General features: G+C 37.1%; 1 protein-coding gene across 9 annotated transcripts in view; it reads left to right on the forward strand.

Moving 5' to 3' along the window:
• Positions 1-17,731, forward strand: part of DGKI (diacylglycerol kinase iota) — a 502,817-nt gene that overhangs the window by 318,460 nt on the left and 166,626 nt on the right. For all 9 annotated transcript variants that reach the window (XM_070465256.1, XM_070465264.1, XM_070465269.1 and 6 more), the window contains one exon: positions 15,898-16,097. In XM_070465256.1, the coding sequence (XP_070321357.1) occupies positions 15,898-16,097 (200 nt within the window). The remainder of the gene's footprint in view (positions 1-15,897; positions 16,098-17,731) is intronic.

Consider the following 17,731-nt stretch of genomic DNA (forward strand, 5'->3'; position numbering starts at 1 on the left):
TCTCTATAATGAGCAATGTTGAGCATCTCTTCATGTATTTGTTAGCCATCTGTATGTCTTCTTTGGAGAAATGTCTGTTTAGGTCTCTTTCCCATTTTTTGATTGTTTGCTTTTCAGGTATCGAGTTGTATGAGCTGCTTATGTATTTTGGAAATTAATCCTTTGTCTGTTGTTTCATTTGTTCTTATTGTCTCCCATTCTGTGGGTTGTCTTTTCACCTTGCTTATAGTTTTCTTTGCTGTGCAAAAGCTGTTAAGTTTAATCAGGTCCCATCTGTTTACTTTTGTTTTTATTTCCATTAATCTAGGAGGTGGGTCATAGAGGATCTTGCTTTGATTTCATCAAGTGTTCTGCCTATGTTTTCCTCTAAGAAGTTTTGAGGAAAATTTTGCATTTATTTTTGAGTTTATCTTTGTGTATGGTGTTATGAAGTGTTCTGATATCATTCTTTTACATGTACCTGTCCAGTTTTCCCAGCACCATTTATTGAAGAGGCTGTCTTTGCCCCATTTTATATTCTTGCCTCCTTTGTCAAATATAAGGTACCCATAGGTACATGGGTTTATTTCTGGGCTTTCCGTCTTGTTCCATTGGTTTATATTTCTGTTTTTTTGCCAGTACCATACTGTCTTGATGATCATCACTCTGTAGTATAATCTGAAGTCAGGAAGGTTGATTCCTCCAGCTCCATTGTTCTTTCTCAAGACTGCTTTGGCTATTCGGAGTCTTTTGTGTTTCCATATGAATTGTGAAATTTTTTGTTCTAGTTCTGTGAAAAATGTCATTGGTAATTTGATAGGGATTGCATTGAATCTGTGAATTACAGGTACTATTTATATACAAGTCTTTTGGCATATGTTTAGTGCAAATATATTCTGCTTTTTTAAATATTTTTAATATTTCTTTTGATGGGAAGAAGTTTAAACATTCTTACAAATTTCAGGTTTATGAGGTAGGCATATTTCATGTTAGAGCTTTTTGTGTACTTAAGAAACCTTTGCCTACTCCAGGTAAGGTTGGGAAAATATTCTCCTTTGTTTTCTTCTTGAAGATTTACAGTTTTAGCTTTTATGTATACGTATGTGATTCAGCTCAAATTCTTGTATAGTCTGTAAAGTAGCTTCAAGATTCATTTTTAAAAACACAATTATCCAAAACTTTGCAAGTTTCTTAATAACATGAGAGATGAAATAAAAAAACTTATTCCTGTCTTTAAAATATATATTTGTACAGTTTTTTTCCCAGCACTATTTGTGAAATAGACTTTCCTTTTTTATAGAATTGCCTTGCAGCCTTTGCCTCTTGATTGTATGTGGGTGTTTTTCTAAAATCTATTTTGTTTCATTGATTTGTTTATCCTATGCCACTTCCATACTGTTTTGATTGCTATAGATTTCTTTTTAAGTCTTCAACCTGGTAATACGAATCTTTTCACTCTGTTTTTCTAAGAGTGTTTTAGTGATTATACATCTTTTGATTTTATACAGATTTTAGAATCAGTTACTATCTACAAAAAAAGTGTTTTGATTTTAATTGTTATTGCTTTGAGTCTATAGATAAATTTAGGAAGAATTGGCATATTAACTTTATTGAGTATTCCGATCTATAAACATGATATATTTCTCCATTTATTTAGGTGTTCTTTAATTTCTCTTAGCAGTCTTTTGTAGTTTCAGTGCAGTTTTCAGGTCTTTGCATACCTTTTGTTAAATTCATTCCTAAGTATTTTATACTATTTAAGTAGTATTATTTTAAATTTCACATGTAATTATTATTGCTAATGCATAGAAATAACTGATATGTGTGTGTACATATGTGTAGATATTTGTCTTGCAGCTTTGCTCAATTCACTCATTAGTTCTAGTAGTTTTTGATATATTCTTTGGGTTTTTCTGTATACCTAATTGAGTGGTTTGTGAATAGGGACAAGTTTTATTATTTCCTTGGTGTGTTAGTCACTCAGTCTTGTCTGACTCTTTGAGACACCATGGACAGGGCTCCACCAGGGCCCTCTGTTCATGGGATTTTCCAGGCAAGAATACTGGAGTAGGTCACCATTTCCTTCTCCAGGGGATCTTCCTGACCTAGGCATCAAACCCAGGTCTCCCCCACTGTGGGCAGATTCTTTACCATCTGAGCCACCAGGGAGACCCCACACCTTTTATTTTTCTTGCCTTAGTGAATGAGCTGGCAATATGTTGAGTAACAGTGGTAAAAATGAACATGCTTGCTTTATTCCTGATTGTAGGAGGGAGCATTTAATGTTTCATTATATATGAAAAGCCCTTTATGTAATTAAGTAATTATGATTCTATGAACAGTTTTCTGAGAGTTTTTTTTTAAATCACAAATGAGTGATGTATTTTATCAAATGCTCTTTTTTTGGTATATATGGAAGTGACCTAATTTTCTCCTTTGTTTTCTTTATATCACAGATTCCACTGATTTTTTTAAAAGAATTACTAATCCTGTATTTTCAAGATAAGCCTCACTTGATGCATTATCATTGTTTAATATGCTGGATTCAGTTTACTAGTATTTTGTTAACCATTTTTGTGACTATGTGTGTGAAAGATACTAGTCTATAAATTTATTTTCTTGTAATATCCTTTATGGGTCTTGGTATCAAGGTTATGTTGGCCCCCATAAATTGAGAAAGGAAATGTCTGGTTTTTGAAAGGTATGTATAAGATTGGTATTATTTTTTTCCTTAAGCATTTCATAGAATTTAATTCTCAGAGCTTGAGATTTCTCTGAGGCAAGAGTAGATATAGAATTACTCACATTTTCTATTTCTTCTTCAGTCAGTTGAATTTTTCAAGGAATTTGTCCACTCCATAGAAATTAAGTCTGTTGGCATAAAGTTGTTCACAGTGTTCTTTTATTCTTTTATTGTCTGTAAAATCCTCTCCTTTATTCTTGATACAAGTAGTATGTTTCAGAGCTTTTTCTCTTATAATTCCATTTTTTGTCTCCCTTACTTTGTACTAGTTTTTTTTTTATGTACTACCCTGTGACATATATATAAACCCCACATTTCAATATTAATATTTTTTGCTTATAAAAGCAAAATAATATTATTTTGAATACATTTAGAAATGAAAGAACAGTTCATAGTCTGTTATGTGTACCCACATAGTCACCATTTCCAGCTTTCGTCACTTCTCTTGATCAAATTTCATCTAGTATCATTTTGCTTGAGTTTGAAAGATTTCCTTTAGCATTTCTTATAGGACAGTTCTCTTGGCAGTAAGTAATTTCATATTTAATTTTTCCGAAGTGTCTTTATTTTAATCCTCATTTTTTGGGAAACATATTTTTATGAATATAGAATACTGGATTGACTAGTTTCTTTTCTGGCTTGTTCCAGCACTTGAGTTTTTCTTTTGAATACTTTGCTTAGTTTTGGTTGTGCTGGGTCTTCACTGCTGTGAGGCCTCTCTAGTTGTGGTGTGCGGGCTTCTCGTTGCAGCAGCTTCTGCTGTTGTGGAGCACAGGCTCTAGGCACATGGGCTGAGTTGCTCCGCAGCACATGGGATCTTCCAAGACCAGGGATCGAACCTGTGTGCCCTGCATTGACGGTGGATTCCTATCTGCTGTAGAACCAAGGAAGTCACTTTGGCACTCTCAATATATTGTTTCACTTTCTTCTGACCCCCATGTTTTAGGGATGAACAGCCAGTTACCATCTGTATCACTGTTCTCTTGTGTGTAATGTATCTTTTTTCTCTGATTTTTACATTTTTCTTCTGTTTTTAAGCCTCTCTGTGTTTGTTTTGCTTTTGTGTCACTGCTGTAAACAAATTACCACAGATAGTGGCTTAAGACCACACACATTTATTCATAGAGTTTGGGAGATCAGAAGTCTAAAGTGGGTGGTTGGGTGGTGTTTCTTCCAGAGACTCTGGAAAAGACCCAGTTCCTTGTCTTTTTCCACTTGTTGAGGTGGTCTGAATCCCCTTTGTTATGGTCCTGCCTCACTCTGACCTCTGTCCTCTGACTCTTGTGCCTCCCTTCCTTGCTTGCAAGGACCCTTGTGAAGACACTGGGGGCCCCTCTCTCAGATAATCCAAAATAATCTCCTATCTCAACATCCTTAGTTTAATCATACCAGAAAGGACCCTCTTGCCTTATAAGTTTTCATAGTTTCTGGGCATTAGAATGCAAGCATCTTTTTTTTTTTTTGGTGGTGGTGGTTGTGGTGGGCATCATTCTAACTTCCACATGATTTTCTCTGTATTTATCCTGCTTTAGGTTCATTGCTCTTTTTGGAACTGAAGCTTGACTTTTTTTTCCAATAGATTTGGAGTATTTTCATCTATGTGTTTTCTGCTCCATCCTTTTCCGCTCCTCCTGGTATTCAATTATGTGTGCTAAAGATTGCTTGTTGTTGTCTCACAGATCCTGGAAAATAATTTCATCTCTTGTTTTTCAGATTAAATCATTTCTGTTGTTCTGTTTTCATGTTTACAGACCCTTTCTTTTTTACACTGTCCAGTTTTCTCTTAAATCAATTTAGTGGTCATTTCAAACATGTTTTCTTCATCATGGATCACATTTTCATGCTTCTTTGTCTAGTACGATTGATTATATGCTGGAGAGATGATGTGTTGTATGGAGTCTGGCTTTTATTTTATTGTGACTTAGCTGATACTGTTTTAGCATCATACTCTTACTACGTCTAATGTAAGGGATGGATGCTACTAGGCTAGTGTTAAAAAGAAAAAATCAATAGGATGTGTTAGTTATACAAATTTGTTTGATCCCAGACTATATTGTTGATTGACTGTACTGTATTCAGTCTGTCATAATACCACAGATTTCAGGGGATTGATATGGAAATAGTTTGAATCCATGGAGGTGATGTTTCTCCAACCTGCACCATTGAATCCCAGGCTAGATCACAGCAGAGAAGCTGAAGAGCCCCCTTTGTGGCTTTTTTGCCTCTCATTTACTGACCTTTATAGTTAATCTACCTCAATTGAACAAAAATAGGAAAGACCAAAGTATACCAGGAGTCTTCTTCCCTCGTGGCTCAGAGAGTAAAGAATCCGCCTGCAATGCAGGAGATTGAGGTTCGATTCCTGAGTTAGGAAGATCCCCAGTCCATGGGGATGCAAAGGGTTGGCCATGACTAAGCAACTAAGAATAATGAATAATACAAGTAAACGCCATTGAGAAGGAATATTTAGATTTCTACACTATAAGAATCTTACCTTTTTCACAGAAACATTCTTGACCCATCAGTTCAGTTCAGTCGTTCAGTTGTATCCAACTCTTTGCAACCCCATGCATGCCAGGCCTCCCTGTCCCTCACCAACTCCCGGAGTTTACTCAAACTTATGTCCATTGAGTCAGTGATGCCATCCAATCGTCTCATCTTCTGTTGTCCCCTTCTCCTCCCGCCTTCAATTTTCCAAGCATCAGCGTCTTTTCAAATGAGTCAGTTCTCTGCATCAAGTGGCCAAAAGATTGGAGTTTCAGCTTCAGCATCAGTCCTTCTAATGAATATTCAGGACTGATTTCCTTTAGGATGGACTGGTTGGATCTCCTTGCAGTCCAAGGGACTCTCAAGAGTCTTCTCCAACACCACAGTTAGTAAGTACTCAATAATGCCTAGATTAATTTTAATGAGCAGAAGGCAAGTTTTTCAAATAAAGCCCTTTCCTTTTCACCATCTTCTACTTCATACTGGCCATGTGTTAGTCCTATGACTAATACTGTCAAAGTAAGGCAGGGTATGTGGTATGTGGTAGATGGTATGTGGTAGAATTTGGGAACATGAAATTATTTCCTTGCATCATAAAATGCTAATGTGAAAACAGGCCATAGTAGCCTACCAAAAACTCATCACTTAACATATACAGAAGCTGAATCTATGGAGCTATTTTTGCTGTAAATAGTAACTCATATGGACAATAATGAAGTGAATTGCAATACAATTACTGATTCTATTATACTGCTTACAGCATGCATTAAAGTAGGATTTTAGAACATACCCATATCCTGAAATCTTAATATTTGATAAAATGGAAAACAATAAAACTTAATGGCATTACTTCATGGCAATAAAATAGCATGTAAAAACTTGTATAGATAAATGTAGAGTGGATGATAATGGCACCACTGCAAATTACTTATAATTTCTCATTTTGGTGACTAAGGTAGTGTGTCAGACAGGGAAAATAACCCATATTCAGTTGAGGAAATTTAATCCAGGGGACTAATTATAGGATATTAGAAGAAGAACTGGAAGGAAGTAACCTGTATGTAGCAATCCATGGATTGGCAACTGCAGAAATTCTCTGCAACCTCTAAGGCTGGAGGGATAAAGGGAAGAGACGATATTACCAGCACTCAGGAGCCAGGGCCACTAGACAGGGGTGGAACCCAGGAGAAGTGGCCATTGATGGGTTCTGCAACAAGGGTCATCAGGCGGGAGCTGGGACTCTAGAGGAAGGAATCAGGCCATGAGAGCTGGGGTCACTGCTGTAGTTGGCTGCCTGTCTGGGCTGGACCATAGAGTCAGGGGTGGCCGGGCGAGAGTGCTTGTCTGTGGGAAACTGAAGCACAGAGAAGAATCAGCCACAGCCAGATACTGCTTGAGAAAATGAGAGCTAAGGAGAAAGACTGCTCTCTCCTGTCTTTCTCCCAGCTAATTTTTATATTTATATTTTTGTTTTTTGTTCCTAGTCCTTTAATACATCTGAGTTGATAATGTGTATTATGTGAGCTAGAATACTAATTGTTCTCTATTATAGGAAGAAGTATTCCCAGCACTATTTGCTAAATTATCTATCATTTCTCCAGTAATTTATAATCCCATATTCAAATATTCTGCGTCCTCACACATATGGGTTTATTCTGCACTTTCATTTCCTTTGACCTTTATGTCTTATCTTGTGCAAACACCTCTGTTTGAATTACATCTCAATATTTAATAAGGATCGTCTGTTTTTCTTTATGTTTTCAGAAGGTTCTCAGTCATTTGTGGACCTTATTCTTTGAAATTAATTATAGAATTAGTTTGACAAGAATCTTCAAAGTAGTAGTTCTCATATTCACTTGGAATTACATTGAATTTATTATTTTTGAGGAAATTAATATTATTAGAGTATTAAATTGTCCCATCCATGAGTATGGCATGACTTTCCATTTCTTTAAGTTTTCCTTTGTGTCTCCAGTAGTTTAAAATTTTTCTGCCTAAAAGTCTCATGCATTGCTTTATTTCTGTTGACATTATATGACATCCTATTTTTTTTTATTTTTTTTAATGTTTTTTATTATGATTTTGCTTAGCTGTGGCCAGAGAAGGGGAACACTATTGGATTTTTTGTTTGATAGCATACATTTCTTATGAGATTTAATTCTTGGCCTGTGAATTTTCTTGAAATTTCTATGTATGGATGATACCTTTGGGAATATTACCAGGTTTGCTTTTTTTCCTTCCAATCCTTTTTCTTTCTTTCTTTCTTTTTTATATTGTAGTGGGTTTTGTCATACATTGACATGAATCAGCCATGGATTTACATGTATTCCCCATCCCGGTCCCCCCTCCCACCTCCCTCTCTACCCGATCCCTCTGGGTCTTCCCAGTGCACCAGGCCCGAGCACTTGTCTCATGTATCCAACCTGGGCTGGTGATCTGTTTCACCATAGATAATATACATGTTTCGATGCTGTTCTCTTGAAACATCCCACCCTCGCCTTCTCCCACAGAGTCCAAAAGTCTGTTCTGTACATCTGTGTCTCTTTTTCTGTTTTGCATATAGTGTTATCATTACCATCTTTCTAAATTCCATATATATGTGTTAGTATACTGTAATGGTCTTTATCTTTCTGGCTTACTTCACTCTGTATAATGGGCTCCAGTTTCATCCACCTCATTAGAACTGATTCAAATGAATTCTTTTTAATGGCTGAGTAATATTCCATGGTGTATATGTACCACAACTTCCTTATCCATTCATCTGCTGATGGGCATCTAGATTGCTTCCATGTCCTGGCTATGATAAACAGTGCTGCGATGAACATTGGTGTGCATGTGTCTCTTTCAGATCTGGTTTCCTCTGTGTGTATGCCCAGAAGTGGGATTGCTGGGTCATATGGCAGTTCTATTTCCAGTTTTTTAAGAAATCTCCACACTGTTTTCCATAGTGGCTGTACTAGTTTGCATTCCCACCCTTCCAAACCTTTTTCTTCCAGTTTTATTTTCTTGACTTACTATATTGTTCAAGAACCTCCACTACTATGCTGAAAACTTCTGTTACTGGTGGGGCATTTTGTCCCTTGAAAGGATGCTTCTATATTTTCTTCATTCCAAATAATGTTTTCTCTAGGAGTTTTGGTAGATGACTTTTATCAGTTAAATAAGTTATGTCCTATTCCTAGTTTTCTGACAATTGATTCTAAAAGGCACTAACTTTATTTTTTTCTGCATCTTTGGGATGATAATGTTTTTTCTCACTTATAATGTTTTTTCTCACTTAAACTGTAATGTGGTGAAATTATATTTCCTTTTTTGCTTTATTTTATTTTTATTAAAGTATAATTAACTTACAATTTGGTATTAATTTCAGGTGTACATATTTGGATATATGTGTGTGTATATATATTCTTAGATTCTTTTCCATTTTACAAGATAAGGAGTAATAGTTCCCTGTTAAGTCCTCATTATTTACCTATTTTGTACATAATAGTGTATGTATGTTAATCTCAGATTCCTAATTTATCCCCCCCCAACATCCCCTACATTTTGCTTTCCCCTTTGGTTACCATAAGTTTGGTCTGTATGGCTATGAGCTTGTTTCTGTTTTGTAAATAAATTCATCTGTATCATTTAAAAAATTACCACAAATTAGTGCTATCATATGATATTTAAAATTATATTGGTATGTGATACTGGTATAAAATTCAGTTAAAATTTTGTTTTCTGTTGCTGCCGTTATCGGGTTTTGTTATCTCAGGCATAGCATCATTTTCTAAAACATGTTTTATTAGACACTCTTTCTTTAAAACTTGAATAAACTTGTAAAACATCTAAGTCCACTTAGCACATTTTGGGGTGGGGTTGGAATGAGAAACATTTTTGATAACTTTCAATTTTTAAAACCAGTTTAAACTATCCAATTTCTGTATTTAGTATACCAATTTTTGCAGTTATATTTTTCGAGAAATTTATCTAGAGTTTCCAGTTTAACATATAGAACTTTATAACATGACTTCTAAGCTTAGTTCATATACACTATGCAGATATGCTTACAGTTTGCAGAACAGTAACTGCACGTTTAATTGATTAAAATTGCAGTGTTCATAACATTCTGGGAGAAGAGTTACAAATATCCCAATGTAAAACATGTCTTGATTTGAGTAGCTACCCGCAATATTTTTATTTAGAAAGACATTCATGATAGTTATATGTGGGCTTCCATTAAAAATGTGTTTATGTTGCTTTCAAACTATAGAATATTCAGTTGCTCTGTTGATAAAATCTAAAGAGAAAGGAAGATATTTATTTCTGTTTATCATGCACATTAATGTCCCATCCTATTTGGTTAGTATTTGATATCATGTACAATCACATAATATATTTATCCTCTTTTGTTTTATTTTTTAATAAAACAAATTTCCCCTTTTTTGTTATTTGATATTATAAGATTACTTTGTTCATCTTTATTTTTTTTCCCATTTATTTTTATTAGTTGGAGGCTAATTACTTTATAATATTGTATTGGTTTTTGTCATACATTGACATGAATCAGCCATGGATTTACATGTATTCCCCATCCCGATCCCCCCTCCCACCTCCCTCTCTACCCGATCCCTCTGGGTCTTCTCAGTGCACCAGGCCCAAGCACTTGTCTCATGCACCCAACCTGGGCTGGTGATCTGTTTCACCATAGATAATATACATGTTTCGATGCTGTTCTCTTGAAACATCCCACCCTCGCCTTCTCCCACAGAGTCCAAAAGTCTGTTCTGTACATCTGTGTCTCTTTTTCTGTTTTGCATATAGTGTTATCATTACCATCTTTCTAAATTCCATATATATGTGTTAGTATACTGTAATGGTCTTTATCTTTCTGGCTTACTTCACTCTGTATAATGGGCTCCAGTTTCATCCATCTCATTAGAACTGATTCAAATGAATTCTTTTTAATGGCTGAGTAATATTCCATGGTGTATATGTACCACAGCTTCCTTATCCATTCGTCTGCTGATGGGCATCTAGGTTGCTTCCATGTCCTGGCTATTATAAACAGTGCTGCAACGAACATTGGGGTGCACGTGTCTCTTCCAGATCTGGTTTCCTTGGTGTGTATGCCCAGAAGTGGTATTGCTGGGTCATATGGCAGTTTTATTTCCAGTTTTTTAAGAAATCTCCACACTGTTTTCCATAGTGGCTGTACTAGTTTGCATTCCCACCAACAATGTAAGAGAGTTCCCTTTTCTCCACACCCTCTCCAGCATTTATTGCTTGTAGACTTTTGGATAGCAGTCATCCTGACTGGCGTGTAATGGTACCTCATTGTGGTTTTGATTTGCATTTCTCTGATAATGAGTGATGTTGAGCATCTTTTCATGTGTTTGTTAGCCATCTGTATGTCTTCTTTGGAGAAATGTCTGTTTAGTTCTTTGGTCTATTTTTTGATTGGGTCATTTATTTTTCTGGAGTTGAGCTGGAGGAGTTGCTTGTATATTTTTGAGATTAATCCTTTGTCTGTTGCTTCGTTTGCTATTATTTTCTCCCAATCTGAGGGCTGTCTTTTCACCTTGCTTATAGTTTCCTTTGTTGTGCAAAAGCTTTTAAGTTTCATTAGGTCCCATTTGTTTATTTTTGCTTTTATTTCCAATATTCTGGGAGGTGGGTCAGAGAGGATCCTGCTGTGATTTATGTCAGAGAGTGTTTTGCCTATGTTCTCCTCTAGGAATTTTATAGTTTCTGGTCTTTCATTTAGATCTTTAATCCATTTTGAGTTTATTTTTGTGTATGGTGTTAGAAAGTGTTCTAGTTTCATTCTTTTACAAGTGGTTGACTGGTTTTCCCAGCACCACTTGTTAAAGAGGTTGTCTTTTTTCCATTGTATATCCTTGCCTCCTTTGTTGAAGATAAGGTGACCATAGGTTCATGGATTTATCTCTGGGCTTTCTATTCTGTTCCATTGATATATATTTCTGTCTTTGTGCCAGTACCATACTGTCTTGATGACTGTGACTTTGTAGTATAGTCTGAAGTCAGGCAGGTTGATTCCTTCTGTTCCATTCTTCTTTCTCAAGATTACTTTGGCTATTCAAGGTTTTTTATATTTCCATACAAATTTTGAAATTATTTGTTCTAGTTCTGTGAAAAATACCGTTGGTAGCTTGATAGGGATTGCATTGAATCTATAGATTGCTTTGGGTAGTATAGCCATTTTGACAATATTGATTCTTCCAATCCATGAACATGGTATGTTTCTCCATCTGTTTGTGTCCTCTTTGATTTCTTTCATCAGTGTTTTATAGTTTTCTATGTATAGGTCTTTTGTTTCTTTAGGTAGATACACTCCTAAGTATTTTATTCTTTTTGTTGCAATGGTGAATGGTATTGTTTCCTTAATTTCTCTTTCTGTTTTCTCATTGTTAGTGTATAGGAATTCAAGGGATTTCTGTGTGTTAATTTTATATCCTGCAATTTTACTATATTCGCTGATTAGCTCTAGTAATTTTCTGGTAGAGTCTTTAGGGTTTTCTATGTAAAGGATCATGTCATCTGCAAACAGCGAGAGTTTCACTTCTTCTTTTCCTATCTGAATTCCTTTTACTTCTTTTTCTGCTCTGATTACTGTGGCCAAAACTTCCAAAACTATGTTGAATAGTAGTGGTGAGAGTGGGCACCCTTGTCTTGTTCCTGATTTTAGGGGAAACGCTTTCAATTTTTCACCATTGAGGGTAATGCTTGCTGTGGGTTTGTCATATATAGCTTTTATTATGTTGAGGTATGTTCCTTCTATTCCTGCTTTCTGGAGAGTTTCAATCATAAATGGGTGTTGAATTTTGTCAAAGGCTTTCTCTGCATCTATTGAGATAATCATATGGTTTTTATCTTTCAATTTGTTAATGTGGTGTATTACATTGATTGATTTGCGGATATTAAAGAATCCTTGCATTCCTGGGATAAAGCCCACTTATAATAATAATAAAACAAGTTTCCTCTTTTTTTTTTGGTTATTTGATATTACAAGATTACTTTGTTCATCTTTAAAAAAAAGAAGAAGAACAGATTTTCGTGTTGTTGATTGTCTCCCGTGTTTCTCATCCACGGCATTGACTGCTGCCTTGGGCATTTTTGCTCAGGGACTGGGTCTGGGAGTCAGCGCCCAGCGGCAGTGCAGAGAAGGAAATGTTGGCGGACCTGCCCTTGTTTCTCTTCTCCTCTCCCAACCCAGAGCTGTCCGTCCTGTCACCTGGCAGCAGGTGAATAAGGACTCGAGTAGCAAGAAGCAGGATGAGATTTGAAGAGAGATGAAGAATAGTATTCTGGGGAGGAGCGTATTGTGGAAAGACAGAAGATCTCATGCCATACCTGTGGACTTAAAGTTGTTAGTGACTGTAGGACAGTAAATAGCTTTGTTTTCCTCCAAATTCACATACTACCAAAAAGGCGATGTTTGACATTTTCACAACAATATAATACATGTTAGGTTGAACAGACAATTGAATATCTGTTATTAATATACCAGTAGATTTTTTATTGGTGAATTAAAAAATCTTGGACATTATTATGGTTGTTAGAGCCTGTGCCTTAAAGGATGTGAAGCCTATACCCATCTGAATGATGAAAAATACCTATTTCTAGTAAGTCTTTTAAAAATTACCTTTAGTCTAGCTTCTTCCAAAAATAAATTACTATGGTTGTGCTAACACTAATAGAGCTGTCTTTATTCTGAGAAGCTAATTACTATAATTCCTCTTGTGCCTGTGCAGCGATCTTGGATTGATTCTGAAATGCCAGTGGAACTGCCGCTGACAGCTATTTACCTCTGTTTGTTGCACTTGCTATTGATCTACCATTGAGGCTGAGAATATGGTTTAAATATGCTCTACGGTACTGTGGAAGCCTTCTGATACCAAGGGGTTGGAAAGTATTTAAGTAGTTTCAAGTCCTCTCAAACCCAGGGAATAACTTCTTACTTACTTGGCTGGTTCTGCATTTTTATTTGTCATTGAAAAGTGAAAGTGAAAGTTACTCAGTTGTGTCCAACTCTGTGACCCCATGGACTGTAGCCCTCCAGGCTCCTCTGTCCATGGAATTCTCCAGGCAAGAATACCAGAGTGGGTAGCTGTTCCCTTCTCCAGGGGTTCTTCCCAACCCAGGGATTGAACTGCGGGTCTCCTGCATTGCAGGCAGGTTCTTTACCAGCTGGGCTACCAGAGAAGCCCTTTATTTGTCATTGCTGCTGCTGCTGCTAAGTTGCTTCAGTCGTGTCCGACTCTGTGCGACCCCATAGACGGCAGCCCACCAGGCTCCCCCGTCCCTGGGATTCTCCAGGCAAGAACACTGGAGTGGGTTGCCATTTCCTTCCCCAGTGCATGAAAGTGAAAAGTGAAAGTGAAGTTGCTCAGTCATGCCTGACTCTTAGTGACCCCATGGACTGCAGCCCACCAGGCTCCTCCGTCCATGGGATTTTCCAGGCAAGAGTACTGGAGTGGGGTGCCATTGCCTTCTCCATTATTAGGCCTAGTCAAGACTGAGGGAAAAGAAAGAAACTGGTATTTCTCCCAGTGAATGAAGGGATACAACCTTGTCAGATAAATATTGGATTGAGAATTACTTTAAGGCAAGGGAAATATATTGGGAAAGTCCTGGAGATGCTAATAGTGCATCAAATCCATAGGTTAACTTAAATGGGTAATTTAAGTACAATCAGAGAAACTTTCAGCTGAGTAACAGGATTGGGTAATAGGCTAGAAAGAATTTTAATAAATTCTCACTTCATTCTCTTCTGCCTCCTTGTTCTACTAATTCAATAAAGTTGTATGTAAGGGTTACAATTGAATGCTTTTTAACATCAAAGGTGTTCAATAATGATAAGGTCTTTTCAGTTTTTGTCCTATTTTCTTTCCCTCCTTTCTGTTCCTTTGTGTTTCTTTTATCTTTGCATACATAAACAGGTTTGTATTGTTCAGATTAATGTGAGTGCAGAAATAGTTCAAAGCACAAAATAAATACAAATACCTGGGAGCCACATTAGTACAAGTTGACTTCACAAATCTCAGTTAACAGTTTTTATTCCTCATTCATAAGATAGAGGTGAGAAGTGTGGAAACAAGCTGATAGTATGTAGATTTTCCTTTTTAAGTGAATCTTTTAGGTTTTGAGCTACAGTTAGTATTAACTCCTTCTAAGGTTTGTTTACTTTGTTATAAATTGATACTCAAAATGCCTTATAATAGAACCTTATTGAACAACTGTTAGTAGTATCACTATAGTTAAATATACATCTAAACTTACAGCATAGCAATTCTACTCATTGTATGTATGTATCCACGAAGAGATATACACAAGAAAGTTTACTTCAATAATAGCCCCAAACTTGAAACAGCCAAATGTTTACCAGCAGAAGAGTAGATAAATACACTTTTCTATTACTCAGAAATAATGATAAGCAAAAGATGTCAGACATGAGACTACATATGGTATGATTTATCTTATATGAACTTCAAGTTCAAACACACTGAATCTATGGTAATAGAAATCAGTTAGTGGGAGGTGAGAGGAGTATAAATAGATCGGAGATTGGACAGAAGCACTTGGAAACCTTCTGGTTGCTGTAAATTGCCTAAAACTTAATCTGGATTGAGATTCACATATGTGTATAAAAGTGTTCATCAAACTGTATAAGACAGTTTGGGCACTCTCTATGTATGCTGTAACCAAACATATTATTTGATTTTAGTTCATCCCTGTAAGGGTGAGTGGTACTAAAATGATTTTTTTTTTTAACTAAGGCAGAGAAGTTATGCTAATTCGTTGCAGAATTTTAATGTTGGATTGACTTTTCATTTTGTGGCTACTGTAGTGAACCAAGCTCTTATTGTGTTTGATTTTGATCCTCAAAGCTGCTTTACTCTTCAGAATGTTTTCAACTGAGGATTATTATTTTGCATTTCATTGATCTTGTACAGATTAGAAGTAGTTTGAGGAGGTTTTAGGTAAGAAGGAAAAGCTTGCCTGAAGTTTGAAAATTTTTCTAAGGATGGGTAGCATATTTTAATATAATGCATATTTAATATATAACTATAATAATTATATATTATAAATATATTTATATATTAGCTATAGTATAGAAGCTGTCTTAAACTATGTATTTTATCTTTTTTAATATTCTTTCTGTTCTGCACACATTGGTTATTTAATGGAAGTAGATGACGAAAAGAGCTTTTGTATTAAACTAACATGATTAAGGCTGAAAATACATAAAAGCAAAAAGTGGCTGTCAGTGAGGATTTGCGATCAAGCTTTCACATTTTAGCTTATTTGTATGCATGATTTACCCAAGGTTTCCCATTTTACTCATGACTAACAGCTTTCACTAAGTATTTTTCAAAGACCTTTTGATTATATGCAGTAGACTTGGGGTTTCTGGGTTTTCTGAGTAATAATTCTTTTTTTTAAGATTTTTTTAATGTGTATCATATTTAAAGTCTTTACTGAATTTGTTACAATGTAGCTTCTGTTTTATGTTTGGGTGATTTGACTGCAAGGCATTTGGAGTCTTCACTCCCTGATCAGGGATTGAACCCGCACACCCTACATTGAAAGGCAAAGTCTAAACCACTGGACCACTAGGGGAGTCCCTCCTGAGTAACTCTTAGGTGCTAAGCTCTTCTTCCTGTTCTCTCTCGTCTTTACAGGCTGCCCTGCAAGTCGGGGGCCATGGAGAAAGGCTGCACCAGTGTCGGGAGGTCATGCTGCTGACTTACAAATCCATCCCCATGCAAGTGGATGGGGAGCCCTGTAGGTTGGCCCCGGCTATGATTCGGATCTCACTGAGGAATCAGGCCAACATGGTACAGAAGAGCAAGAGGAGAACGTCCATGCCTTTACTCAATGAGTGAGTCTGCCCACCTTTGTGAACACGGAGGCCGTGCAGAGCAGGTCACTGAGCATGTGCATGGTCGGAGGCCTCCCCGTGCTGAGAAAGGAGAAAAGTCCAGGAAACTCAGCTGCCCCTTGTCTCTCGCACACATTTCTTCTTCATGTTCACTGTACGGTGACCACACGCTTCTTTCAGGAGTAACTGTTGTATGGTATGTTAGATTGATGATGCTTTTTCACCGACCGCCCACTTGAGTATATATTGACTGGGACCAGCCGAAAATCATTGAGTGATTCAGGGTCATAAAACCTGTCTGGTTAAATGTGTTCTCTTTCATTTTAGGAAGGCCCTGTTGGCCTCCTCTTCTTGACCCTGGTCACCTGGAGACTGTTGGTTTCTCCAGGGCAGAAGGTTGGCAGAACTGGGTTTTGGCTCACCTGTCCCCTTGTTGCATCCCCTTCTGCTTGTTAGCGGACTGTCCCTTTCCCAGTGCTCCCAGTTTGGAGTCCTATATTCTCTGATGCTTCGGCTCAGTTTTGCCATTGCTGGAGAGCATCCTATTGTCTAATAGATGAGACCTGAGCCATGACTCAATGCCTAAAGAAAATGTTCCCCTCCTGGACCCTTTCCTTTCTCGGGGGCTTTGATAAACTGATTTGGAAAAGGTGATAATGACTGGCTATTTTGAGTGCACATGCATTTTATAGAGTCCCTTTATCTGATTTTTTATTGAAAATGTCTCTTTGGGGTTAGAGAAAGGGGTGAAGAAACATGGGAATTTGGGGCATCATTTTGAGCCTCTTCTGTATACCATGCCCCTATGCCTGACCTGACTTAAGGTAAGGCCTTGTCCAGGTTTGAATTTTGGCCATTCTTGTGTCACAGTGAGGTACCCTCGGAGGTGCTCCTCCTGTTTGCGGCCTGTGATGCATGGTTATGTATTTGTACTGAATGGCTGGCTTCGTCTAGTGCCTGCGAAGCTAGGGCATGCTTTGCCAAGGTATTTATTGAGTCAGTGTGGCAACTATAGAAGTGCCTAGAATGAACCCATGACACAGGGGTCATCACTCTCTGCCAAAGCTTCACCCCTGTTCTGAAAAGGCAGATGTTGAAGAGTAGCGTTCGACAGGGCTCATAAAGTGTTTTCCTTTGTAGCATCTGCTTCTGAGCTTGAAGGATCTTTTCTCCTCTGTACCCTCATATCCGAGAATCACTCTGTACTTGCCCAGCGTTTTTCCTAGATCCTTATCCAGAGGGCTGGTGTAGTTGCCTTTTTCATTTTGTTTACATTTTGCAGCTAGAGAAATTCTTGGGTCATTTCGGCTGCTTTTTCTATCCTCCGCCTTCCCCTGCTATTAGGTTGGATGTACACTTCATGAGTTTCAGGCAAGGTATCAGCAGGAGTATACAGCTGGCCATACTCTCTCTTAAAAATGTTCAGAGTTAAGCTGTGAACTCTTGGTTTGAGAGAAAATCTGAACTACAAAGTGAAAAGTCCTCTCTGAGATAGTCCAGGGTGTTTTGGGTCACTTGTAGATCACTTGTTAGCAGAGCTAAAAAGTCTTAGTATCTACAGGCAAACAGCTCTTTTTCATGCCTGGTGCTTCTACCCTTAATAGCCTCATCAGACATGTAATTATTTTGGGGTG

The sequence above is a fragment of the Odocoileus virginianus genome, chromosome 1, assembly GCF_023699985.2.
Source record: "Odocoileus virginianus isolate 20LAN1187 ecotype Illinois chromosome 1, Ovbor_1.2, whole genome shotgun sequence".
Classification (NCBI taxonomy): domain Eukaryota; kingdom Metazoa; phylum Chordata; class Mammalia; order Artiodactyla; family Cervidae; genus Odocoileus; species Odocoileus virginianus.